This window comes from Gambusia affinis, linkage group LG12 (assembly GCF_019740435.1).
Source record: "Gambusia affinis linkage group LG12, SWU_Gaff_1.0, whole genome shotgun sequence".
Taxonomy (NCBI): domain Eukaryota; kingdom Metazoa; phylum Chordata; class Actinopteri; order Cyprinodontiformes; family Poeciliidae; genus Gambusia; species Gambusia affinis.
Window position 1 is genome coordinate 4098002 of NC_057879.1, and position 26339 is coordinate 4124340.

At 41.2% G+C, this 26339-nt stretch overlaps 1 protein-coding gene across 9 annotated transcripts in view; it reads right to left on the bottom strand.

Moving 5' to 3' along the window:
• Positions 1–3061: 3061 nt before the first annotated feature.
• Positions 3062–26339, bottom strand: part of tnk2b (tyrosine kinase, non-receptor, 2b) — a 58200-nt gene continuing 34922 nt past the window's right edge. For 4 of the 9 annotated variants that reach the window (XM_044134510.1, XM_044134508.1, XM_044134507.1 and 1 more), the window contains 17 exons: positions 26100–26277; positions 25043–25107; positions 22576–22854; positions 22311–22463; positions 21621–21784; positions 21417–21536; positions 20677–20803; positions 20422–20568; positions 19376–19470; positions 19105–19299; positions 18803–18894; positions 17950–18072; positions 17273–17700; positions 15046–16209; positions 13085–13180; positions 9101–9231; positions 3062–6072 (listed from right to left, as the gene is read on the bottom strand). In XM_044134510.1, coding sequence (XP_043990445.1) covers positions 6069–6072; positions 9101–9231; positions 13085–13180; positions 15046–16209; positions 17273–17700; positions 17950–18072; positions 18803–18894; positions 19105–19299; positions 19376–19470; positions 20422–20568; positions 20677–20803; positions 21417–21536; positions 21621–21784; positions 22311–22463; positions 22576–22854; positions 25043–25107; positions 26100–26277 — 3561 coding nt within the window. In that variant the 3' untranslated portion in view covers positions 3062–6068. Of the gene's footprint in view, positions 6073–9100; positions 9232–13084; positions 13181–15045; positions 16210–17272; positions 17701–17949; positions 18073–18802; positions 18895–19104; positions 19300–19375; positions 19471–20421; positions 20569–20676; positions 20804–21416; positions 21537–21620; positions 21785–22310; positions 22464–22575; positions 22855–25042; positions 25108–26083; positions 26278–26339 lie in introns of those variants that run through there. The other 5 variants (XM_044134514.1, XM_044134512.1, XM_044134513.1 and 2 more) reach the window with 3 other exon arrangements.

Sequence of the window (26339 nt, forward strand, 5' to 3'; positions counted from 1 at the left end):
TATTGCAAAGAGAACAAGTTCAAATTCATCTAGAAACAACAATATTAAAGTTTTAACTCAGGAAGAGTTCAAAAATCAACGTTAAGTGGAATAACCAGGAGGTTTCCAGTGGGGTTCAGTGCAGGCGTCTATTAATTTCTTACATATTTGTCAAACTGTCACTGGCAGATTATTTCCCTTATAACATTAACAAATAATCCTGCCAGCAAAACTAGGACTCTTTCATCAGTATTAAGGACGTAAACTCCTAAGTGTTGCTGAAAAGTTACTAGTTAGATTAATCGTATTTCAAGTGGACTAAGACATTTCTACTGGAATCAAAAATACTTCGTAAGACTCTGTATTTTTGCAGTGCAGGATCTGCATTTTGCGGAATTAAAACTTAAATATTTCACCATGGCGAACAGAAAAGATTCTCCACGAAGGGCCCGAAAAGCATTCAGCTGAGGATTCAGGTTTTCACTTTACAGGAAACCAAAGAGCGTTCAGAAAACTCCAGTTAGACTGAACGTACGTCACTTACGTAAATAGAGAAAAGTGTTGCAAAAATCAGATCTCGGCAGGACAATGGCCAACAATCCCCTCCAGGAGAGAGGAGCGGCTTCATCATCCATTTTATTTGCAGACAGCAACTGAAGGAGGAGAAGCAGAAGAAGAGTGAAGAACCGTCAGAGGAGGGTGAATATTTCGAAGTCACCGTAGAAACACTAAGACAGAAATAGACGGTGAAGGAGAGATGATGGGGGGAGACGCGTGAAGTGCAGCACAGCCCCGTTTCCCTCTCAGGCCGAGCAGCAATCCCTCCCTCACCTTCATCACTTTCCCCTTTTTTTTCCCCCGCCCCCCTCTTCCTTCTTTCTGCTCCAGCTTCTCAAATGAAACTCCTTTACATCCTCCTTGCTCTGTCATGCTGTCACCACTCCGTCTTCCCGCGCTCCGCAGCCCCTCCGATCCGTCGCGCGCCCCGGGTTTGTGTCGGTGCCACAGTGGGCACTCGGCTTCAAATCCCGACAACAAAGGAGATGTAAAAAATAAAAAAAAGAGGGAGAGGTGACAGTTATGGAGATTTATTTATTTTTTTTATATTTTAGAAAACAAACAAACAAAAAAAAAGCAAAGAGACTGCAGGAGTATACGGACATAGCCTGTCACATATATAAATACACATTTCCCAAGATGTCAAAGGGTTTGCTCTTATCTGTGACTTGGCACGTCTTTTTTATTGGCTGCTTCCTCTTCTTTCTTCTTTGTCTCTCTTCAAGATTTATTTGCCGGGTTTTTCTTTGCAGTAATTTCTCCTGGGATTCCTGCAGGTTGCTGCTCCAGCACCCCAAACAACTGGAGGACCAGACATTAATAATTTGCCCCAAGACGATGATACCGTACACACAGAACAGAGAGAGATGAATGGGATCCCTCATTAGTAACCAGTTCCTCGTGTCCCAGTGTAAAAAGTGTATGAGAGGGTGTGTGTGTGTGTGTGTGTGTGTGTCAAGGAGGATGGGGATGGATGAGGGATGGAAGAGAATCAAAGATGATTTGTGTTGGTGAGTATGTAAGTTTTCAGCTTCCTGCTTTGGTTCTTATTCCAGAATTGCTTTCAGGTTTTATCAGGCGCGCAGCAGGGTTTTTTTTGTTTGTTTGTTTTGTTTTGTTTAATCCCCAGGAACTGGGAGCCAGCCAGTCGATGAGCAAAAGAGCCCATTAAACCAGCGTCTGGACCCCAAACTCTTTGGAAATGTTTTACGGCGCGGCCGTGAACAACCTGAAGGTCAACGGATAGCCAGAGCCGCCCGGATCGATGGCAGTCGACACCGTGCTACACTTATGGAGAGGTGTTTTTTTTTTTTGTCAAGGCCAGACATTGTTAGAGAGTCGATGATTGTAAACATACAGGTGGCCCTCACTGATTCAAATTGATCTGAACACGCAAACACAGAGTCAGGCATTAAGGGCTTTCTAAGGGGACTTTAAAGGGCTACTTGCTTGCAGAGCATTGCAACTTTATGTAAGAACTGGTTTATCAGGGGGTTCTCTCTCTCTGTCTTTTCTGTCCAATTATGGAGTCAATAATGAGATAAACTTGTATGTGGAGAGTTTTGAAGAGCAAAAATTTATTCAGATTCATTCAGTGCCGCTCTCTTTCACATTGCACCGTCAAATGATCCAGACATTTTAAAAAACCTGTCCCCCTCCTCGCCTGTGGTGGCGCTGCCCCAAGAACCACTGAAGGAAACAACACAGAAACCTCCAAAGAAGACACTTGATGCAAATTCCATCTTCACAAAATGGAAACAAAAATAGAGTAGCGTCAGATGTTTGTGGTTGTAGGATTTCGCTTTTGTAGTTGGCAAAAGACTGAGAGCCATTTCTCCCGATAGCGTTGGATTCTGGCATTTGTTTTGGTTGTAGTTACCCAGAATGCCCTGCGCTTTAGTTCGCTTCCTGCTTTTAGAGCATTCTCCAGTCCACTTGGCTTTCACATAAGCATTCAAACCGCACCAGAGTTCACGTTGATCGAACTGAGTCCTAGGTTTTTAGGCGGACCAGAGTTTGCGGTTTTGGTCGGCAGCAGAGTTCGATTGCGCGTTCACATCTTCCCAAACAAACTGGACTTCCTGGGCAAATGAAAAAGAGTTTGATTGAAGCGGACTAAACAGAACTTCCATAAATGCACCCTTAGTCTTATAAATTTATTGTATAAAATAATCTTATGTTTCTATAATAATCACTTCTCCATCAACTGGACTAATCCGCCAAATAACAACGTACACCTCTATCTTACTTTGAGGTCAGCTCAAATCTGTATTATCGCCATCCTCAGTTATTGTGTGTTCAACTACTTTCCAGTGCCAGCGATTTGGATTCTAAGTAAATTTTGGAGGAATGATTTTATGTGAACTTATTCTGCAGAAACACAGAGTGTCAAAACTGTGGTGATAAGAAGCCATATTTAGTGTGTCTGACTAATTTATAGAAATAAAAATGTAGTTAAAACTGAATAAATGCCACTTTTGTAAGGATTGTGTGGAGTTAAAGTAAAAACAAAAAGGCCAATAAATAAAAAAATTACTCCTTTCTTTAATAAAAAATACATCTGTAAATTCGGCAGCATAAACTTTGTTTTCATCAACGGCAAAAAGAGAAACAATAAAGAGCAACTTTACAGGAGTCTTTCAGATCAACACAGAGTCCAAAGAGGAGACAAACGGGAGAATGAAGAGAAAACACTAAATGAAAATAAGGTTCTACAGAAACAAATCTGACAGAAGAAACAACAACAACAACAACAAAAAACTAAATCTACAGAGATAAACATATAAATTGGGGGGGGGTAAAAAGATCCCAAGGTTCACTTCAGTCCAAACAAACAAACGAGCGTCGGCCATCTTCCCAATGATCGTACAGGCGAGTGGGTTGAACGCAAACCGTGTGATGCTTTACGTGCTGCTTCTTCTAGGTCGTTTAAAAGGATAGTTTAGATTTTTTTTTAAATGAGGTTCAGATTGGATGAAAAGGATTATAACAGAAAACATCCCCAGTACTAGAGCTGGCTAACTCTCGGGAGACTGTCCCTGTCCTACAGTCCAACAAGATCTGTGTTGCTAAAGCTACATTACGTAACTTAGCCGTTAGCCGTAGAGAGGATTTAAGCAGTTTTCTATTAACTTATTGTGACAGCATGTAGGGAAACCATTGCTGACTACTGTAAAAAAAAAAAAACAAAAAAAAAAACTGAACTAAATTCTCTAAAATACTGAAGGTGGCTTCCATAAAGATTCTGAAGGAACAATAAAGCTGCCAGGTGTAACTTTTATAAAAACAAAATATACATATATTTATTAAAACTATCACTTTGTTGTGATAGTATGATATGAGATAGATAATTTGAGAAGAAAAATAAATAAAATGCTGTCTCCCAGTGCCAACTGGAACAACCAACCATAGCCAGGTGGCGGGTCTTAGCACCGTCAATCAGGACTGTGTACGCGCCATTCATCCTCCTTTCCACAACTGATTGGTTGTTCTGATCTGTGCATTTCTTCACACCGCTGCAGTAGCTCAATTCTTCCACGGATCATTCGTCTCACATCACGCTTTCACAACACTGACAGTTTTAACAAATATGTTAAAACGCTTTTTTTTAATAAAAAGTTTCACACTGCAGCTTGAAAGGTTAAAAGTGGTGATTTTGCTGTAAGTGACTCTCCATGTAGCATAAATCCAGGAGGCTGAAGCTCACAGCTAATCTGGGACGGCCCGGTTTTATGAACCCTTAAACCATCGTCATTGTTTGCAATAGATTCCCCTCCTCTCCCCCGGTACAGGAAATGGAGGTCGGAGGCAGTGCGCCATCAATAATCTTCCTACGTGAAGTAAAAGTGAAGTGGCGTAAAAAGCAGAGATTTATATGAAGAGTTCAAGTAAATGTTTAGATTTTTCCGCCCCACTTTACTTCTCTAGCAGGTGGTTAATCTGACCAAAAATGCTCTACAACTCATGTTTTGTCTCCCTTTTCCCCAAAGTCATCGGCTCCGCAGTGCCTGCTGTGTGAATATGACTGTGGCGTTATGGTCCATAAAACAGCAGCCTCATAAACCGCTCTGACATATTTTGAGTTGGTTTACGATGGTAAGAGCCCACTTTGGCCCCGCTCCCTCTCAGACTCGCCGTTTGCTTCATCCTCCAATCAAAAAAGAAAATAAAAATACGGCTAAACAACAAAGGGACCTTTTAAAAGAACCGCAACTCAAAAATCCTAAAACATCCTTTCAAATTTCAACATTTCTCCCCTGCAGTTCCAACTTATTCAGTGCATCTGTAATACTCCTTTTTCAATGACAATACAGAGTGGGAAAAAAGAAAAAGTTTTCCCCCCCACAGTGAGTCCGACTTGGAAATGATCGGCCTCGTAAAGCTGCTGACTGAAAGCGTCGCAGGGCCGCCAGGAAGCGATGATTACGGAGCAAAAAAAAAATTTCACTCTCTCCGCCGTTATTAGCTGCCAACGCGGTCCGGGGGCGCATGCGGAAAACTGCACAGGCTGAGGTTTTCGGCTGATGCATGGGAGTCGTCTCAGGGCGAAGTGCTTACGGGGAGGAAACGAGGGCCGGTTGTACCTGGAGTTCGGTAATATTCCACACGGCGTGCAGCTTTCACACTCTGTGTTGTATTCCATACAACCTGTTTTGTTTTTTTTTTAATGGAAGATGCAAAATAAAATATATACAATCTTTTCTTTAAAAAAAAAAAAAAATTATATTACGTTCTGAATAGCATGTATTCTTCCCCGTAAAGAGTATCCATCTCTTTTAAATATCATCATCTTCGTGCTTGTTTGGCTTTTTTCTCTTCCTCCCCAACATCTACTCATTATTTTCCAAGAGGCTTTACTTGTTTCTATAAGCAGAGAGCGAAGCACCTTCTTCAAACTATGAAGTCTCTAAAGTTTTTTCTTTATTATTATTGTTATTTGTAACCATGTTCCCTCCCTCCCTCCACCTCACACTCTCAAGCTTCCAGCAGCATAACTCTCAACGAACATCTCGTTTAAAACAGAAACAGAAATACTTCCCCCACAGTAGTTCCCCACCAGCCAATTAAACACTTCATTGTGCTTTCCTCTCTCTAGAACTAAGTGGTGATCCAGCTGCCAGCAGATGAGCTTCACCTTTAACGAAACGTGTGCATGCGGTTCGGGGTTTTGTGCTGACTCTGCGTTCTGAGAACATTATTCCATCATTTTAATGTTGTTTTTTTTTCCTTTCTGTAAACCGTTTTAGCTCAGAGTGCCGTCTTTCTGTCTGGGACCGTTCCTTCCTCCCTGGCCTGCCAGACGGTCGGATTCAAGGTCTTTGTAACTAAGTGCAACAATTACATAAACCGTCCACATGAAAGTCAAACAGCGACTCGGGATACTTTTGTTTTCCGTTCCAGGGTCTGTGATTATGACCGGTGGGTTCGGATCGAAGTTCACCAGTTTGTGCTTCTCGTCTTCTGTTCCCGACTGAAGTCAACGGCGATCGGCCGAAGAGGAGAGTCCAGTCGAAGCACACCACCTTCAGTCATCATCTGGAAGTATAAAGAAGCTTGTGATTAGATTGAGGACTTTATGAGGAGAAATGCAGGGTCCAGTCAAATCACCTGTGACTTTCATATGGTTTTCTAGGATATTTCATATTTCCGAAGCTCCAAAATTCAACACAAACCTTTCTTACCGTGAATTTAACAGACAGACGACTCAAAACAGTGAAAAGACGTGATGTGAAGATAAAGGAATACATGCTTCTTAATTATTATTAATCCGTTTGCAGCCGTTTTGCATCGACTCGCATCTACAGACTGAAATCTATTCTGCTTTCTAAAAGTGGTGCACACTCTGACTGAACGGAAAGCATCTGAACAGTAATTTTCAAGTCTTGTCACAGTTTTTGTCAATTTGTATTCAAGTCTGGACTTTGACTGGACCATTCTAACGTGTAAATATGCTTTGATCCAAAGCAGTCGCTCCATCTCAAGTCTGCCGTCTTCCTTCTTCTTCACGACGCTCTTTGTTCTCCGAAATGCATCTGATACCTTCATAGAACAGCTTTGTACTGACCAGGTGATTTCTGAAGGCAAATAATTATATTTTGGGGTATCAGTGGATAATACAAATGTATGCTCCACTTTTATTTCTGGAAAAAAAAAAAAAAAAGATGAGTTTGAGACCTGATCAAATGTGTTGAAGTTTGTGCTTGGAAGTTGTAAAAAGGTGAATGAGTTCAAGGGAGCATAAAAAGTTTTGCAAGGTCCTGTAAGTGAATGCATATATACAGTACAGACCAAAAGTTTGGACACACTTTGGAATTGAATTAAATTAGAAGGTGTGTCCAAACTTTTGGTCTGTATATGCAGATACATATATAGATGTGAGTTACTTCCCTGTATTAAAACAAAACATGCTTATTTACCTGAAGATATTTGCAACAGCTGTAATATAAAGAGGAGAGGAGAAGCATTTGGATGTCAGGGGAAAACTGTGTGCACTCTCTGAAATCAAAGGCCTCACATTTATCATTGTACACATCCCGCTTTTATTTTTTTAAATTTTATTTTTTATGGGTTCCAGGCTTTTAATGAACGTCTCCAGACAATAGATTCTCCCTTTTTACGTGGATCAATACCGACCGATTCACCGACGATTGAAACAGATCTGCTGCCTGCGGAGAGGCCAATGAAGATGATTTGTTTAAACGGTAAGCAGTCAGTCACTGCTGAGCTTTTCCTTTTTGAGTGTTTGGTTTGCTTAGTCAACCGGCTACCGTTGAGTTGATGTTTATTTAGCCATATGTTAGTTTTTGTTGCATTAAGTCGATGCTCTTAAAGCATAAAAACAATCAGTGCCTTGAAGAAAGTATTCTAGCACCTTAAAGCACAAACCTCAGTGTATTTGATTGCGATTTGGTGCGACAGAACAACCTGTCATTATGGAGAGAAAAGAAAATGTTCCCAAATCACCAACCAATTGTCTTCATAAGGCGAGTAATTAGCACAGCGTCCACCGATGTGTCATTTCAGTGTAAATGCAGCTGTCTTACGAAGGTCTGGGAGGCGTTTTTAGAGAGCGCTAATGACCAAACATCATGAAGAAAAAGTAGCACAGCAGACAGGTCAGAGAGAGATGTAGCAGGGAAATTTATAGGAGAGTTGGTTTATCAGCTATCTGGCTTAAACTTCTAACTTTGAGCGTCTAAAATGAAAAGGGTAAAGGTCAACTTAATCTGACTGGCAGGGAGATTACGAAAATAAATTTGTTTAGTGGAAGCAGACAAATAAAAAAAATAAAAAAAACGTTTTTCAATAAACGTCTGCGCTAGGCATCAAAATAGATTTATTTGCAAAACTGCAGTGGAAACACATTTTTTTGTATCACACGAGTCACATGACCAACAACTGACAGGAGGTGGTAGGAGAATGATTTATTTTTGTTATCCGTTTCTTTATTTCCACCCACCAGATCTGTCACAGCATCGTACAGTTCATAAAAAGCTGTGTGTCATTTGAACATAATTCAGCAGTGGCACTAGCCACTCTCATGTACTTGTTTAAATCCGCCATAGTTTAATGACTTGTGACGTGGTTTTAATGTAATTTCTCCTTTAATGGAAAAAGCACATTTGTGAAATTGTTTTTTCTTGACATTAATGGAACACAAACAAATATCTGCGCACTCTTGTAATGGAAATGCGTCTACTGTTAGTCTCTAGACATGTTTTGAGTTTTTGTTAAATTTTCCATCTGCTACCGTTATACCTCACTTCGTCTGTGGTTGTGACATTATTATGTGAAAGAGTTCAAGGTGTATAAATACTTTTGCAAGACGTTGTATGCAAGTTAAGTGGATAGAAACCCAGCGGCGCTGTGAGCCTCTGCAGTCCGTGCTGCACTGCTCTGTTCCGCAGCAGGAGCGGCGGCTTTGCGCCTGTCGCCATGCATCACTGTAATTGGCCCAGTTGTTTCAACGCAATGAGACCAATGATGAGTGAGTTTATTAGCAGCCGCATCCTCCCCGTTTATGCTGGATCTGTCGCAGCTGTGTACCGCAGCCCGAAAAACACACACTGGGAAGGACACACTCTTCACAGGGCAGCTAAAACAGCTAAAAAAAACAAACTATAAAACCACACTTTACATTTTCTTTCGCAGAAAAAAGACCGAGTATGTTTTCACTGTGGCAGCCAGATGTGACACTCGGCCTCATTAACAAAGCACAACGGTCATAGAAACATTGCATCATGCCGGTGCCAGACAGAGAAAACTTGCAGCTAGAATACTCAAAGGGAAGCTCCAGCAGCTCAGCAAAGACGTACGGTTCAATAGTACGTTTTCCTAAGACAGGTATGTCAGCAGGAACAACTGGGTCAGAAGTGACTGACATCAATTTCCAGAAACAATGAATAAATATTCAAACGGCACTGCTGTCACAGACGCCGTGTTTAATCTGTGGCACATATATGTAGATTGGATGCTCGTGTATAAATGAAATAAAAAGGAAGTCTCGCTTTTGAACATTTGACCTAAAAGGTCTAGTTCAAAAAAGGTGAATTGAAAACCGCACCTTTGTCTTGTTATGGATCCATAATCTTCTAATATCTGAGTGCTGGCCTCCTCCAGGTTCCAGTCACACATCTCCAGCAGCTTTACACACTCAGACCTGTTCCTCAGACCCAAACAGAACAACTGCTCCACCTGCAGAAAGGCACATCACACATCAAGCTATTGTTAAGCAAACAAAAAACAAAACAGAGAGTCTCTCTTTTTTACAGGTTTAATTCAGTTCTATAAGTTTATTGTTAGGAAACGCATTAGAATAAATCGGAGCGCTCAGTGGTTGAATAATTTCTCCTTAGTAAAAATGGCCACAATAATACCAAGCTATGAAACTTTCTGTAAGCAAACAGCTTTCAAGTGTTTCAGGAACTCTTGATCAGTCATGGAACCTTTTTGAAAAAATAAAACAAAATCTTAGAAAGGTGGACTGTGGACACCCACATCAACGTTGGTGAAGTCTGTACCGTTGCTCCATGTTAGCATTGAGATGCTATTTTAGATATGAATACCTTCATTGATAAGCTGACTCCACACAACAACACGTTTTGTCCAGCGGCCCATCAGATGATATTCTGAAGCAAAGATGAACACCAGTGGGTTCAAGCAGCAGAAAAGCTGCTTTGTCGTCCATTACTGTTTGTACGTGTCGCTTGTGTGGCAGGTTTACGGGCGTACTAGAAACACGCAAATACAAAGGTTCCACTCAGAACTATTTTATGTGAAATAATACATTTAAAAAAATTGTGATTACTTGCGCTAAAAGGTTTAACCCATTGAAATCTAAGTAATTAGTCAAAATTATTGCATTAAAGTCCCGCACACGGTAAAAAGATATGAAACGTTTTTTCCTCTTCACTGTCTCACATTCTAGTCATACTAAACTCTGAAGTGGACTTTAAGCCTAATCAAAGTGAAAGAAGTCAGTAGAATATTGGTTTTACTGATAATTACATTCTCATACCATCTTCATTAGACCTTTTGCTTTTGTTCCAAGGTTGATACACACAATTTGCATTACAACACATTTGTTTCTGGGGAAAAGACGCCATCTCCTACTCAACCGTGTGATGGTTCAACATTCCCAGACTAATTACATAAGTTAAATTGTAAATAAACTGAATTTATATAGTGCATATTTAGCCATACAGACCGCAAAAAGCTATTTGCACTGACAGACAGTAATACACACAGCAATGTACATATTAATTGTTGCATTCTAATTGTCTGAAAGAACAAACATAAAAACTTCAGGCTTTTGGAAATTGTACGCAAGAACAATACAGTCTTCTCCTCTTCATTACATGTTGTGATATTAATGAATTTTTTCAAGATTTTACAAAAGAAACACAGGGTGTTTTAGGGTTTGTCTTAAAATACATAAATACATTCACTTTATTCAACTTTGTAGATGATTATTTTGGTAATCTTAACTGACTAAAATGTTCTAAAAATGTGATATATGACAGTAAGAAGAAGTATTTATAGTTGATGTAAATATCTTTATTAAGCTGGTTGTCTGTGGGACAGTGTCCTGATTTTTCTCCAAGGACCAACAAAGCTGACATTATATGTGAACATATGAAACAAATTAAATTTTTATTAGATAAGGTTATCACAAAAAAATCCACTCAAGTCCTGAACCAAACTGCACTGACCTGCCTACCACGATGTGGTATAGGTTCCAATATCATCAATAGTCACTAGAAAACTACAGCAGATGATTCAACAGCATGTAAAACCAAGAGTAGTCACTGCAATAAACTGAAGTCATAATTTCCTGCAAGTATGATCAATCTCTCATAACCTTGTGGAAGAAAATTGCCCTTTTCTCTATAAGATTACTTCAGTTTATTAAGGTGTGCAAACATTTATTTATGCAGAGGTCTATTATAGTCCCACCATGGCTTTTCCATCAGGAGGGTTTCTGTACACAGTTTGCCTTTTATCCTTCATTTCAATTAGAGAAAGCAAAATATGAAAGCTAATGCACACACACTAGTTTGTATTTCTAAACTTGTAACTCTTCATTGGCTTTCATTCATTACATTCATCCATCCATAACTATTTGTGCCTAATCTCAAATTAATCCACACTTTAGCTCTAACCTGAATCCCAAAAATGGGGTTCACCACATTAGGACCCCAATTTGTCCCCATAAACCCTGTCGATGTTGAGATCAGTGGATTTATGGGGACAATATGGGGTCCTAATCAAACAGGGTCCCCGTAAACCCAATTGATCCCCATGAACCCTATCAAAGTTTACATAAACACAACACCGCTACTTTTTACGGTCACTGTGCTTTCTGTGAAACGACAGATGGAGAAGCAAACACTTCCTCTAGAAACAGAGTCTTGGCTGAGACCTATTAAATCTTACATTGACACAGTATTTGTGTCAAAATGACTGCCAGCTGTTCTTCAATATTCTTAGGTTGAAGTTTGTCCGTGTTTCTTATCCTGAAAACTGACAATAACATATCATCACAATGATGTTGATGCTCATATCTTTTCCCAGAGGAAGACAGCTCTTCTAAGAAATTTTTGTATTCTTTTAACTTTATTTTATTTTCAGGGTTTTTCTTAGCAAGCCATCAAAATCTGCCATTGCTGCTGTGGTATTGTTCTCTGAGCAAATGGTCCTTAAGGCTCCTATTCCTAATGGTGATACACACTAACAGTTTTGTTGTCTCTCTTTCACACAGCACACACACAAACGCAAGCCTTGAACCAATCATAACACAGGACATGTCTGTCTTTCTCATTACAAACATGAAGAAAGTTGGAAACATTGCCCTGGGAAAGCAGCGATCGATAAATGATTAAGAGAGCAACAGCACCAAGAAAAACAGAAACCCGAAGAGGGGAAAAGTAAAAAGGCTAATGAGTTTAACACCATTTTATCAATCGATGAAAGCAAAAGAAAACCTAAACTTACTTTGAACTTTTTATCAGTTAATCAACTGGATTGTTATTTTGAATATTAACATTTCACAATCTTTTTGACACAAGACTCACTAGTGGAAAATAATTATGATAACTCAATGGAGGTCCACTGAGAAAGTGGATGCTAAGAATTAGATCTCGGGTTTGATCTGCGGCAGCCGGAAAGTCTAAATTCAACATACGTTCACTGCTATCAGGTCACACAGGAAACACTCTTCGGGGTGGATGCTATTACTGCATGAAGAATATATAATTAGTGCTGCAGCCAAGAACTGTTTTAGTAATCGTTTAATCCAAATATTAATCGGATTAAAAAAAAATAAAAAAATCAGCCGTCTCTCCAGATATTTCATGTTATTACTCAAGTCTTTTTGATAAAATATTAGAAATATATGAAAACATTTGGATAAACAATTCAGTTTCTTTCTTTTTCAATAGATTTGTATTCTCTCTGAAGTGAAGCAACAAAACATTTCCTTTGTGTATGTTTCAACTGTAGCAAGGATGGATCTGCAGCTAAAACAAATATTTCCAACAAATCAATCAATACAGTGTTGGGCCAATCTTCTGACTATTGTTTGGACTACCCGATTAGTTAAAAAAAAATTTGCAGGTTCAAACAGAATTTAAACCAGGGAACCCCAAACTGTGTGACTTCAGGAGGTCTGAGTTAAACATATTTCCAATTATCTAGTATGTCTTTGGCTCATTAATGGTGCGAAGAGCAAGACTTTTAGCAGACAACAAAAAGGATGAATATATTTCAGAAAAGTTTGCTTCATCTTGTTGAGATTTCAATATCAATCTCTGATCTTAAACAAGCTGACGTACAAGTGTTATAGAAACCTGAGTTAAGGCTGGGATCTACAATGCAAAGTTTTTACAATGCAGGGTGCTAACTGCGCTACTAGCTAAAGACAGAAAATGTCACTTTCATAATCATTTCTAAGTTTCACATCAGAATGAGCCATTTTATTCTGATTAGGGGAAGTTCATCACTAAACAGTTACAGAGATTGTTCCATGCAGTGAATCATATGCTCTCACCTTTAGGTAATGCACAGCCTTCTGGACATCCCAGCTGTTGTTCTGGAGGGCGGCTTGACACTCTGCTATTGTCACGCCGTGAACAGCCTCCTGCACCTGAAATTGCACAACGGCAGCTTGACAAAAGCGAACTCTCCATCTACAGCACACACGAATTCCTAGCAGCTTTTCTCAGATATCTCAGACAAAGATTTTATTTTTTTGTGTAAACACCATAATCACATCTCCTGGTGATGAAATCATCTGTATTGACTTCAATCAATATTTTAAACAAATGTTAAACCCAACAACTGACTCACTTTTAGTTTCACCCGCTGATGTGAGATGTGAGCATTTCCATTGATCAGGGAGGAGTCCCACACCTCCCACTGAACTAACCAACATCAGTCTGAAGTCTCGTAATCATTTCAGCTCAAACAAACTAAACCAAACTTCAAAGAAATAACACTCACGATGCTGTGTTATGGCGAGCAGAAAGCTTGCAGTAATTCCACACGATTACCACCAAAAACAACAACAAAAAAATCAATTAGTTAACTATCCAGTGCATGTCAGTGTCTCCCATTGATCTGCTGTTCGTTTTATACATGGTGCTAAAATCTCATTGCACTGCTGTTGTAATCGGCACAACATCTCTGTATTTGCCAGATCAATGGAGAGCTTTCAGGGTTTCCAACTGCCTCCAGAATAAAGAAAATCAATTCATGGCTATTCATTTATCAGGATCAACTGAGAGGACACATGAATGCGGCTCTTTGTACACAAAATACAAAAAAACAATAAAGACGTGCCAGTCTGGAATTACTACCGATATGAAAGCATTTCAAAGTTTTAAATGGTTATAGTTTTAAAATATGCTAAATTGATTGTGATAAAACTAAAGAAGAACCCTCCCATCATGTCATTAAGAAAACACAGTTTGAAAACTGCACTTTGTCTGTTAAGCAGCTAACTGCAGGATTTATCGGAGTAGAAAGCCTGACTAATTACCCGGCTACTTTGATTTTATTTTACTCCCAGTTTAGTTTGCACACCATGACTTTCTCTCTATGAAATCCATTTTTTAGAAGCAAAGGAAAAATCCAGCAGCCTTCTTTATCTAGCTGACCAGCAGTGAAAGGTTACGGGTGAGAAAGAGACGGTGTTGCAATTTAGTCGCTTTGGGACTTTGTTTCATTTCTCACTTTGAAATTATTAAAACATTGAGACAAAACTTTTTATAAAAACTTCTCCTTTGGAGATCCAACACATTCCTACTGCCAGGCAATTATAATTTGAATACTTATAAGTAGATATAAAAATTTCACACTGAATCCATGTTGCTTCTCCAAAGGAGAAGTTTTTCTAAAAAAGTGACACCATTATTTTTGTGTCAACGTCATGACATTTCAATCTCCATCATTATTTGGTTCTTAATCACTTCAACATGAACTTATAACAAAAGAAGTAACTTAATAATTACACAACTGGAAAGTAAAACTTCTCATTTTTAACTTAAAATGCAAACTGTCCATAGTTTCTCTTTGCATAGCAGATTATAACATCTTAATAATTACAATCTGCTATATACTATATCCATATCATGTCTAACAAAGACAGGACAAACAAACCCTCTAATAAACAAGAAATGTTCATCACATTTAATCAGCGTGTCTAAAACTGACCATATATCTTCTCTAGTGTGGCATCAGAGACAAATGTTCCAAGCTATTGAGGGGAGAAACAAGAACAGATGGTTATCTGGTTGAGGTCAGCACCTCAGACTGGTTTTCTAACAATTAATCACAAGGAACATTAATCTGGACATAAGGTCTGCTATAAAAAGCACAAAAACCCTCCCAGTGCAGCAACTTCTCATCAATCAAGCTCTGGAAGAAAACAGCCTAATGAAATATTATATTTGCATCATGTGCTGGTTAAAGACAAGAGGGTAAAGCGGGGATCGTATAATCTGAGCATACCATTTGGACTCTGTTCAGAGAGTTCCCTCCGTCTTCTGTCCGGCTGCAGGAAGAATTCACTGTTGGACCAGCGAGCCCGTCTGAACACACGCGAGGGAGACTAACTGATGTCTTCATCCCTGACCGCTGTGTGCTCATGCCAAAGTTGCTATTGAAGGAGACGTTAGCCTTCAGCTCTCCCGGCTGGACGAGTCCCTGAACTGTCTGGGCGGTGACGACCATGGGTCTCACGGTGGCCGTGTTGGCGTGCCGTGCGTGCCTGTCCTCGACGCCGCTGCCACCCGGGAGGTTCTCAGCCTCTCTGAAGAAGCGTTCGAAACGGTCAAGGTACGGCGGCCTCTCTGGCAGGAGGTAATAGTGCGTGTTGCTGACTTTCTGCCCGTCTCGGACGATGGGCAGGATGCAGGGACCTCTGTTGGTGTTGTCCCTACCCTGGGCTTGGATCACTTTGGGGGCGGCGTATTTGGGGTCCGAGGCAAAGCTGTGTGTGGTCGGCATAGGTTTGCCAGGAGAGGTGGAGAGATGGGAGCCATAGGCGTTTGAGGCCTGGTGGGTGGAGGGGCTCACGGAGCAGATCCTCTGCTGCAGAGAGCCCACCACCGCGCAGTTGGGGCTTGGCGTCCGGGAGTTGGGCTGGGACAGAGGGTCTCTGGGCGGGATCTGAGGAGGTCGTTCCAGGCTTGTGCACGAAATGCTGTGTGTGGGGTCTGACGACATCGGGGAAACAGAAAGGTCCCTTGACCAGCGAGCGGACGTGTAGTCTCCCCATTTCATCGGGCGAGGGGGTATTGGAACACGTGGGGGGATTTGAGGTTTGTCCTCATTGGTGGAGAGATGCTGTTGATCCTCCTGGGCGTTCTGAGTAGGACAAGGGGCTGAGATTTGGCTCCACTGACCAACCCCGCCTGTCGGGACGTTGAGCTTCCTCATGCACTCCTGCTGGAGTTCCTGGAAAATCTCTGTGGATTGGGAGAAGGACGGAGAGGCAGCGTGGCTGTGCTTGCTGGGAAGGAAAAGGTTGTCCTCCAAAACCGGTCTTTCTGGATCTTTCGAGACGACGCCGTCGCTTTCAGTCACCTGTACCGAGGAGAGAGCTCCGTCTTCGCCGTGGACAGCAGTCTGATTGTGTTCGAGCTGCTGCTCCGAGCTGGTGATGGAGCTCACCTTTGAGAAGAAAGGAGGTCAGAAGTTACCAACCAGAAATTTTCAATCAAATCAAACTTTCATCTGGTACAGTTTGCAATATATAGAACATCAGGTCTTCCTGGATTTGACCATTTGTTTTGCTATTTTCCATAATTGTTTGCTTTAGCTTCTCCATCCACTGCGGTCCCATGGTTAGAGGTGAAACTGTGGCTCACATGTGAAGATGAACTCTTTGTATGGCTTCAACTGATGATTGTTTTAGTAATTGATTCTTCTATTAATTATTCTGAAAAATTGATTAATTAAATTTTTAAAAATGACGCATTTAAAGTTTCTTTTAAGCCACTTAAGCCTTTCTTATGCAACATTTTAAATGTTGTATAAATTATTTTAAAAATATGCAAACAAACAAATAAGCCAATTTCTTTTTCAAATAAGGAAATGAACAGTCTATTGCCAAAAATGCAACAACGTCTTGCTCCTTTAATGACTCTGAACACGGTGAAGTTGAACTATGGCACTTGAGGTGATTTGGCTAAACCATGTATTTATTTTTTTTTAATAAATGCAAATATATAGAGAGATATTCCGTACAGTTTTGGTTTCATTGCTGCTCTGAGCATGTTATTTAAGCAAATAGTCCTTTTTTTCAGTCAATATACGCCAGTTAATTATAAATCGATTACTAAATTAGTTGACGATTAGATAAATTGATTAATCACAATTAATCTGATTAATCGTTTCTACCCTTACACCTTACAACTAAAATTTAATTCAGTTTAGCTTCTGATTCTCTATCACACTTTGTTAAAATTGCAATTTTGAACGGCTGTAAGGTCTGCAATCGTGTTCACTAAACGATCCGCCCGATTCTCGTGCCTCTTCTGATTACATCGGCCAAGAAATAAACAAAGCGGAGTGAGGCGTTTGGTGAAAACCTGCAGTGAAAATCCATACTTCATTAGCCAGCTCTATTTTTCTTGTAGTACATTTATTAGTGGAGAAATACGCCACCTTTAAAACGTTCACACAAACTTTCTTTGCTTCTTGGATTCACTGAAGCTACTCTGGTTTAACGTACCTCCATGTCGTCTTCATCTTGGGCTACGTCGTCGTAGGCCGCCGGCGGCGGTAACGGCCGGGCGTCCCAGTCTACCACCGGCGTGGGGTGCAGGGGCCGCTGCAGCCACTTGGACGGACTTTGAGGCGGGGTCTTGTCCAGGATGTTGCCCACTTGCAGCGCTAGCTTCGCCAGCACTGGATTTTGGTTTTCGACCACGGGGGAAGGAGACGGTGTGAGCGAGAAATCCTCCCCGAAGTCAATGAGGGACACGTCGCTGCTCGGGGTGTGGGCTGAACTTGAGGTCGGGCCACTCTGCTTGTTAGCAGAGACCCACGCAGCGGGTTTAAGCTTCAGACCTTTGAGCGAACCGGTTTTCCTAAGAGATAATCTCCTGAGCGCCGCAGAGGTGGAATCCTCGTCTTCAGTTACCGGATCGTAGCACGGTTCTGGAGATGAAAACAGATCCCATTCATTAATGGACGATGTTTCAGTATAAGTAACCATGACGACCACTTAGAGATCAGCGGACACAAAAAAAAAAGAAGATATAAACAGAAAACAATTCCAGTTAAACCACCAAAAGAATGAAGGACACAGACGGGGAAATGAAGGATGATTTTAAGGAAGAAAAAACTGACAGAACCACTGCAAACACAGCAAAGGAAAGATAAGAAAAAAAAAAGTGTGAAATGTACCTTTGAAGAGTGGAGCAAAGAGGGAACAGAGAAGACAGGAACAGTGGCTAAGAAGCTGCTGAGAGAAACCAGACTTACTCTTGATTAACACGGCTGGCTGAGGAAGCCGGGGGGGAAGCTCCTCTGCAAAAATAAATAAAAACAGAGCCGCAAAGAGAAAACAGAGGGAGGAAAAATAGCAGCAGCGGAGACAGAAATGAAGAACGCAAAGGTCAGAAAGCATACTGAGGATTCTTTCTAAATTTTAGGTCAGAAGAAAACAAGCAAAAAATATTTGGAGTACCGAAACATCTCAATTTAATCCTACAAAATGTGATTTTAAAGTGAAACCTGATCACTATTGGAACTTACCCTAATTTTATTATGGGGATTTTATGTGACAGGCCATCAAAAATAGGACATGATTGTTAAGTGGAAGGAAAAGGATACATGCTTTTTGAAATAATTTTATAAAAAGAGAAAAATAGACTTTGCTGTTTTATTCAGAGTCCCATTCTGCAGCCAGCAGCTTTCAAAAGTTTCCAATGTAGTGACTAGAATTCACCAGCGTAATTTAATGGAACTACAAATCCAGTCGTTCCGTTTAAAAACAAGGTTCAGCCAGAAAACAAAATAAAGCAACATGTCCACTACAATTTTCATATTTGATTTGTAAATATTTCCTTTCACCTCATAATTATGATGCCATTTGTGTGACTCAATCACATAAAAAAAAACCGCAAAGAAAATACACTGAGGTTTGTGGCTGTGATCAAAAGTGAAAAAGGATACTTTTGCAAAGTTGTGTATGTGGTAGAACACATCAACACTTTTTAGGATTGGTTAAACCTCTCTTTGTGCGACTTTAACCCACTTTTGGTTCGTCCTGGCAGCTGCGTGGGCCGAGCGGCGCTGAGGTCCACTCCCAGAACATCCGGAGGATCCATGGGATTCCCCAGGTACAGGCTGAAAGAAAGACCAGGACAGCCCAATCATCAGTGTCAACATGCTGACTTTATTCCAATTAGCAGGAGTGATTATTATAATATAATGAAGGAGTGCCCTCTGCTGGTTACAAGTCAGATATTTATTCCCCTCATCTCACAGAATGAGACATTTCTGGAAGAGCTTTTGCATTCAAAAAGTAACTGATTTCAGATGAAAGCTGTTTCTCACTCGTCAATCCTGTCTGGGAAGCCCCAGCAGCGATGTGGGTTGGTGTCTCCGTGACCCGTGTGAATGAAGCTGTTCTTCAGAGGCCTGCTGATGTCGTGCGCCGACAGCCCCGAGACGGACGTCACCACGTTCCTGGGGAACTGCCCCACCTTCAGGGTGCGCTTGTTTTGCCCTCGCCACCAGTAATTCTCCGCCCTGAAACGTGCGAGCGCGTCAGCGAACCGCGACCAAACGCTCCCCATCCCCGCAGTTGCGAGCCACCGTCACCCACCTCCCCTCGATGATGGTGATGACGTCGTTGACTTTGATGTGAAGTTTGTCGAGCTCATCAAAGTCCTGCAGAGCGCACATGTCGGTAGGCATGGTCTGAAAGAGAGACACACACACAAGAAGACACTTAAAGAGGCAGTGTGTGTTTTTCTAGGCACATAGTTTCATTTTATAGCACAATCAAGTAACTTTGTGTTCAACTGTTATTAAAAAAAAATTATTCAACATCTTAAAATTTAGCCTCTGTTGCTTTAAAAACTCCAGTTCTTAATGAAACTTCACCTGCAGGAAGTCTTCACAACAAGGCTCCTCTATTAACCCTTTAACAACGTTTTACACCAGCATTTCACTGAGAATTAGCTCGTATAATTAGGTCAGCAGATGGACAGTTCCACCAGCTGTTTGCCAATTACTGGTGGCTAGTCTGAAGGAGCTGAATGGGGGAACTACGGAGGGCGGCTGCTCTGTGAATCAGAAGCTAAAAAGTCTGTAAACAAGCCGAGTGGAGGATCTTCATCCTAGAAAGTGGCGCTCAGTCCACCCAGGTGTTTTTTGCACAGCTGAGTGGTTGCCATGGAGATTAAAGAACTTCTTAAACATGCATTACATAATCAAGGCAACACTCTAGAGCGTTTATATATATAGATCTATTTATCTGTCTATATCTATAATATATATATATATATATATATATATAGATATATTTTATTTTATTTTTTCCAGGAAGTGACAGAAAAGACAAAACAAAATAGTAGGATTTAAGAAAAAACATACAATACACCAGATTTTTGTAGCTTAGTAATATGTACTTAAGCAAACAAATGTGCTCACTTTGTATATTTCAGGTAACATTTCCACATTTCTTGAGCTACTGTATGATGTCATACTTCCCCGCAATCCCTTCGCACTTTTGAAAAGCTTTCTATAACCACTAGATGGAGCTCATGGTTCACTTGAGCAAGTGGGACGTGGTCAGGCCTCCACGCTTCCAAAGGTGTTGCGATTAGCATCCGGTGTTCACTTAAATAGGTGAGTGTGACGTCTTACCTCCAGCAGGAACTCCCTCAGGGCAACAAACGTGGGTCTGTCCCCGGGTTTCTGAGCCCAACACTGCTGCATGACGTTGTAGACGTCCTGGGGACAGTCCTCCGGCTTTGGAAGCCTTTCGCCTTCTTTATCGATCTTGTGGAGAATCTTATTTTATAAATTCACAAAAAACAAAAGCAAAAAAACCCCACAAGATGACAGTTAACGCGAGTCCTTTGTCTTAGCTGTTGTGAGGTGAATAGTTTAAGCTCCTACCTGGCTGCCGTTCAGGCCCAGCCACGGCTCCTGTCCGTGCGTGAACATCTCCCAGAGAGTGACGCCGAACATCCAGGAGTCCGTAGCGTGGGAGAACGTTCTCGTCTTCAAGCTCTCTGGAGCACACCTGCAACAGGAGAGGCAGGAAACTGAAGCCGTTAACCGCTGTGCACTCTGGACCAGCCACATTTACTGACCCTCTGGTAAAGACGTTTGAGACAAAGTCTTAAAAAAGTATTTCAATTTGATTGGGGTAGCATCATCCCCTGGCTAACAGAAAATGAAAAGTAAAATATTACATGAGAGCGATATAATGATAATTTAAAAAAAAAAAAACCCATCACCCTGTTGCAACCTTTATATAACATTATTTCCCCTCCACTCTCCTTTTTATGAGTGTTTTATAACTTCTACGTTTTACAATATTCAAATTTTTCTGTGAGAACTTTTGAGTTTTCATTGTTTCTAAGTCATAGCCATCAAAATTATAATAAATAAAAGCTTGAAATATTTCACTTTAAATGTGCTAAATCTCTATATAAAAGTTTCCCTTTCTGAAATGAATCAAATACTTCAATTTTTCTCAAGGTTGACTTTTGAGATGTTCTTGCTGCTGCCCTGTATGTAATCCCAGCTCCTGTGGACAATTCTCAACAACTTATTTTTGAGATTTCTATAAATTATATAAAACCACATTCTTCCCCCAATCTAAAATGTATTAGTTTAGATCCTTCACCCACCAAGCAAAGGGAACCTTGCGATGCTCCTGCATCACATAGTGCTCATCGTTGCTAGGCAGCGCCCTCATCAGGCCAAAGTCCCCGATCTTCACTCTGTTAGCTGACGAGAGCAGGATATTCCTGAACAAAGACGAGGGTGTAGTTAGCAATTATTAGTGTTTCCAACTTTCCTTTACGTGGGTAGCGTCCCTGTCTTTGCCTTACCTCGCCGCCAGGTCCCTGTGGATGAACCGTCTCTGCTCCAGGTAAGCCATGCCGCTCGCTACCTGGACGGCGTACTGACACAGAGTGTGGATCAGCACCGGGCCCTGAGGATGAACGCAACGCAGACGATCCAGCAGAGAACCAAGGGGCGCCAGCTCAGTCACCTGACAGGAAGGATTGCAAAGAGTACAAAAGACCTGAAGACTGAAGGTGCAAACTACAAAAACATACTTCGCCAAATAGAACATAAAGCTTGAAAACATAAAACTGGTAACAGACTGAATGTTCTCTACTTTGTACGGGAAATGCTTCTGTGTTTTTTGGTGTTTTTGGTTTTGGTGTTGTCAGTTCATTGCTATGGCAACGGGTCTTTGTACAGCTTAGCCGACAAGGAGGGGAAAAAAAATACAAAAATTACAAGTGTTTTTGAGTTGCTCAGTTTTTTTTCTGTTATTTTCCCTTTGCTGTGTCACACTGCACTATAGTAATAATATCTACATCTGCAGGTTTAATTTAGTCAATGGGATTGTTCTACCGCAGCCGTGCAGCTTTGGATGGAAAGTAAAGAAGAAAAAAAAATCGTCTTTTTGCCCTCCAGCTTTGTGTGTAGGCGCAAAATTTCCACACGTAAATCATTAACATGCAACTTATCTACGAAGAGCTGCTGAGTGTTTGAGTTTGCGCCCCCACCATCTTCATGGGGTGTGTGAGCACCACGCCGTAGAGGCGGATGAGGTTCTGATGGTCCAGGGAGTGCATGGCGTTGACCTCGCAGATGAAATCCTCCAGAGCGTCCGGCTGACTGAGGACATCCGTCTTCAGGCACTTTACCGCCACGTTCACCTGGAGGATCCCAAAAGCAGATTCATGGCTGCTTATTTCCCCCTCTGCCTTGCCGCGACAATTTCACTTCATTCCCGAGAGACGGAATAAATGAACCGAAACGTTTTCTCACCACGTTCCCTCCAGGCGTCAGCCACTCCCCTCTTTTCACGACGCCAAACGAGCCGTCGCCGAGTTTCTCGAACAGAGTCAGGTCCTTCTCTGGGATGAGGCAGGTCAGGGCCTGCTGCTGGCCGTCCAGTGGGCCGCCGCCGCCGCCGCCGCCGTATAGCCGAGTGTCCAGGACGCCGTCGCCCAGACAGAGGGGAGGCGTGAGGGACAGTTTGCGGAACGAAGATGCCAGCTGGCCCTGCTGGGGGAATTCTCCCTCCATCCGCTTCCCGCTGAACACCTGGAACGAAGAACGAATATTTTCTCTTCTACAAAAGCAACAACTTCAAAGTAAAGCACAGATTAAATCACAAACATCCACAGCAATCCATTATCGGTACCACAAGTCTGAGGATATTCTCTTATGGTGACCCCCAAAAACATTCATACCACTTTTTCATATTTTGTGACAAAATTCAATGGATTAAATTGAAGTTTTCTGTAAGTGACCCTTTTGGGGTATGTTTATACCAACTTTTATAGGTTTTCCCTGTAGCTCCATACAGAATTGGGTAGTAACTAGTTGCATTATTCAAGTAGCCTTTTTGGAAAAAAAAACCAAAAAAACCTTTTAAGAGTATTTTTATTACATGGAGCTTTTTACTCGAACTTGAATAACTTTATTATGAAGCATCACTATTCTTACTTGAGCAGAGTGTCTGAACTCTTTATTCACCATGAGAAACTTCACTGGATGGAGAACAAACACGTTTTCACCAAAGATTCACTAGACACAAACCTGCAGCTTTTGTTAAAGTTTCATGAGTTCTATATTGAAAGAAACTGGTTGGGGAAAAAGGAATTATTTTTGCCTGTTTTTGTTACTTAATTTTTGTCTTTAAAATGCCAAAAATTCCCGTACACATTTATATCATAGCAAACTCAATTATTAAAAGTAGTTTAAACAGTTTTATCCAAGAGTGTAGGCAGATGTTTAAGAAGTCCTGAAATCAGACTTTCAGTGTCCGGTTTCCACTGTTCCATAAAGACCAGACATTTGGAGCACATGTTAGGAAATTGCTGCGATGACAAACTCTCCCCACTTGAGCTGAGGATACCTGCAGCTCCTCCAGAGACACATCTCCCCTTCTCAAGGCTTTCAAATTTGCTGGACGACCTTTGTCTTGGTGGGTTTGCAACTTTCCTAAACTCTATTTTTCTACTGATTGGATTCAACAAAGCTCTGTGTGATCGGGTTACTGCTTCAGAAGCACACTGCAGATTTTTATTGGTGAAAAAGACTGAAAGCCAAAGTGTGATTAACCTTTCCTTTAACAATTACGCCCTACATTGTAGTCTTTACGGTTCACCACATGTGGAAAATGTCTTGTGTAAACTTTTGTACCTTTCTGAGTCGCTGGTATTATGTTGGTTTAAGATTTATGAGCTCATTATAATCACAAGGATAGAGAGTGGACTCTTGAATGGACCCACTGTACCAAACGCGTACGACTGTCTGGGTAGAACCCGTAGCCGTTGGCGTTCTCAACAAAACCAGACATGACATAATGCGGCAGACCTTTTTAAAAACACCACCACCCTGTGGTCACGGTGTGGTCAGTGGGTTTCAAATAGGAGGCTGGGCATTCATAAGATTCTAGCTGCGGCTGGGTAGCACACACACACACACGCACACACACACACACACACACACACACACACTCAGAAAGCATGCTGAGGAAGCAGATGACTCCTTTCGGATGGTGCCAGAGGCGGAAACAGACAGGTGTAATTATAGATCCTGTGACTCCACTGCCAACAAGCACTCCTATTTGTTTACCACAGTTTTCCTGGAGGACTTAAGTTAGCTTGTTGACTTTTTAAGAGTCTTTTTTTTTTTTGTAGGTAATCCATTTATGCAGCGTTTTCCCAAGAAAACCTGCTGAGCCCGGTGGTGGGGGGGGGGCGATGGGCCGATCCACAGGAGTGGTTTTGTGTTAGAAAAAAAAAGTTACAAGTTCACAGAAAATTTTTAAAGTTGACTAGATAGTTATATGTCATCGGAAGACATGATTAACAATACTTAAACACGGACTACAGCGTCTTTAAAAAAAAGGCAAACACAATGAAATGCAATTAAAATAAATATTCTTTGACACCTCGGTCACATCCTGATAAAGTAATCAGCCAGTGGGTCCTTAAAATTTAACAATGAGTCAGCATATTAATATACTTAACTCAATATTTTCAGGGTACAAAGCTCAAGTATTTTTTTATATTAAACGACACTTAGCCTGGTGTGGCAGCAATTACAGCCTGGTGGGTCGCCAGGCTTATAATAAATATTTGCCTCAACTTTAAGAGTAAGTGCCGCAGAGAGCGTTCTCTTTAAGAAGGCTCATCCTTCTCATTCGCAGCGTACCGTCACAGCGCATACTAGAGTGATGACATGCGTTCCTGCGTTTGATGAATCGATTATTGGCCGTCACCTTGCTCATCCAGGTTTTCCGCTTGGCCTTCCTCCTCTTCACGGCCTCCCAAAGGCGCCTCTGGCCTGAGTCGACGAGAAGAAGTGAAACACAGCGGTAAGTTAGTGAGCTGAAATTTTAAAATCATACAGAGGATAAACTTGTAGAATACAGCAAAAACGTTTACAAATGAAATCTTTAAGAGATGATTAAAGGAGTGGGCAGATAAAAGGTTTGCGAGTGACTATATGAGCAAAAGAAGTGGGATTTAATTAGTGTGAAGTAGCTCTGTGAAGGGAGGCCCCGAGGCACTTCAGTAAGTGGATTTAGAATACGATTGCTGTGATCTCTTTCACACACACACACACACACACACACACACACACACACACACACACACACACACCACAGACAAAAGCTTCAGCACTCCACTGTCTCCTCCTATTGTGTCTAATTATTATCAGCTGGGACTTGGAAATAAAACTAAGGATGTGGGGCAGTGGAGGACTGGATTTAGATCTGACGACACTGAGCCATTACTAACAACAAAAGGAAATACATATGCAAATCAGAAATATTGATAAACACGACAGACTATTAGGATCACACTAAGAAAATTTAAAAAACAAAATTCAAGAAATATTACAACTTTGCTCTCAAAATTTTTAAACACTTTTTCTGTACGGCTCTCTCGTGATACGATGACTTTATTCTTGAAATTTTATTTTTTATTCTTTTATTAATATGGCCCTAATACTAAGTACACAGCCTTGAAGGTGGCTGGCGATTTTGTTTTTTTTAAGATGTCTACTTTGTCAGTGTACGTCCAAAATTAAATGATTTATTTCTGCTTTATTTTCATTTGGCTCACAGTCCAGCCAATAAAAAGAGATTTTATTTTCATATTCTATCGCCCAGCCCTACTGCACTTATTCTCAGGCTTTTTACGCCTCTTTACCAGAGTAAGTCAACAAATACGACCAGCAGTGTAACTTGGCACAATAAATGAGAAAAGCAAACATCTGAAACGAGCACAGCTCTGCCTTTTGATGTCGCACGCACAGATCTTCTGCCTCACCGGGTCGACCCAGGCCAATTTTCTCCAAGTCCTCATTCTTGACGTAGTCGAAGTGCGAGAGCCGCGTGACGTTGAGGTCGTCTCGGATCCTCTTGAAGTACTGCTGCAGCTGCACCTCCGTCAGCAGCTCCAGCAGCCATTCAGTTCCTTCCTCACACTGCATGCCACTGCCCAGTCTCTGGAGGACAAACGGAGAGAAAACACTGGGTGTAAATCGATCAGGGCCGACTCAAAAGCTGT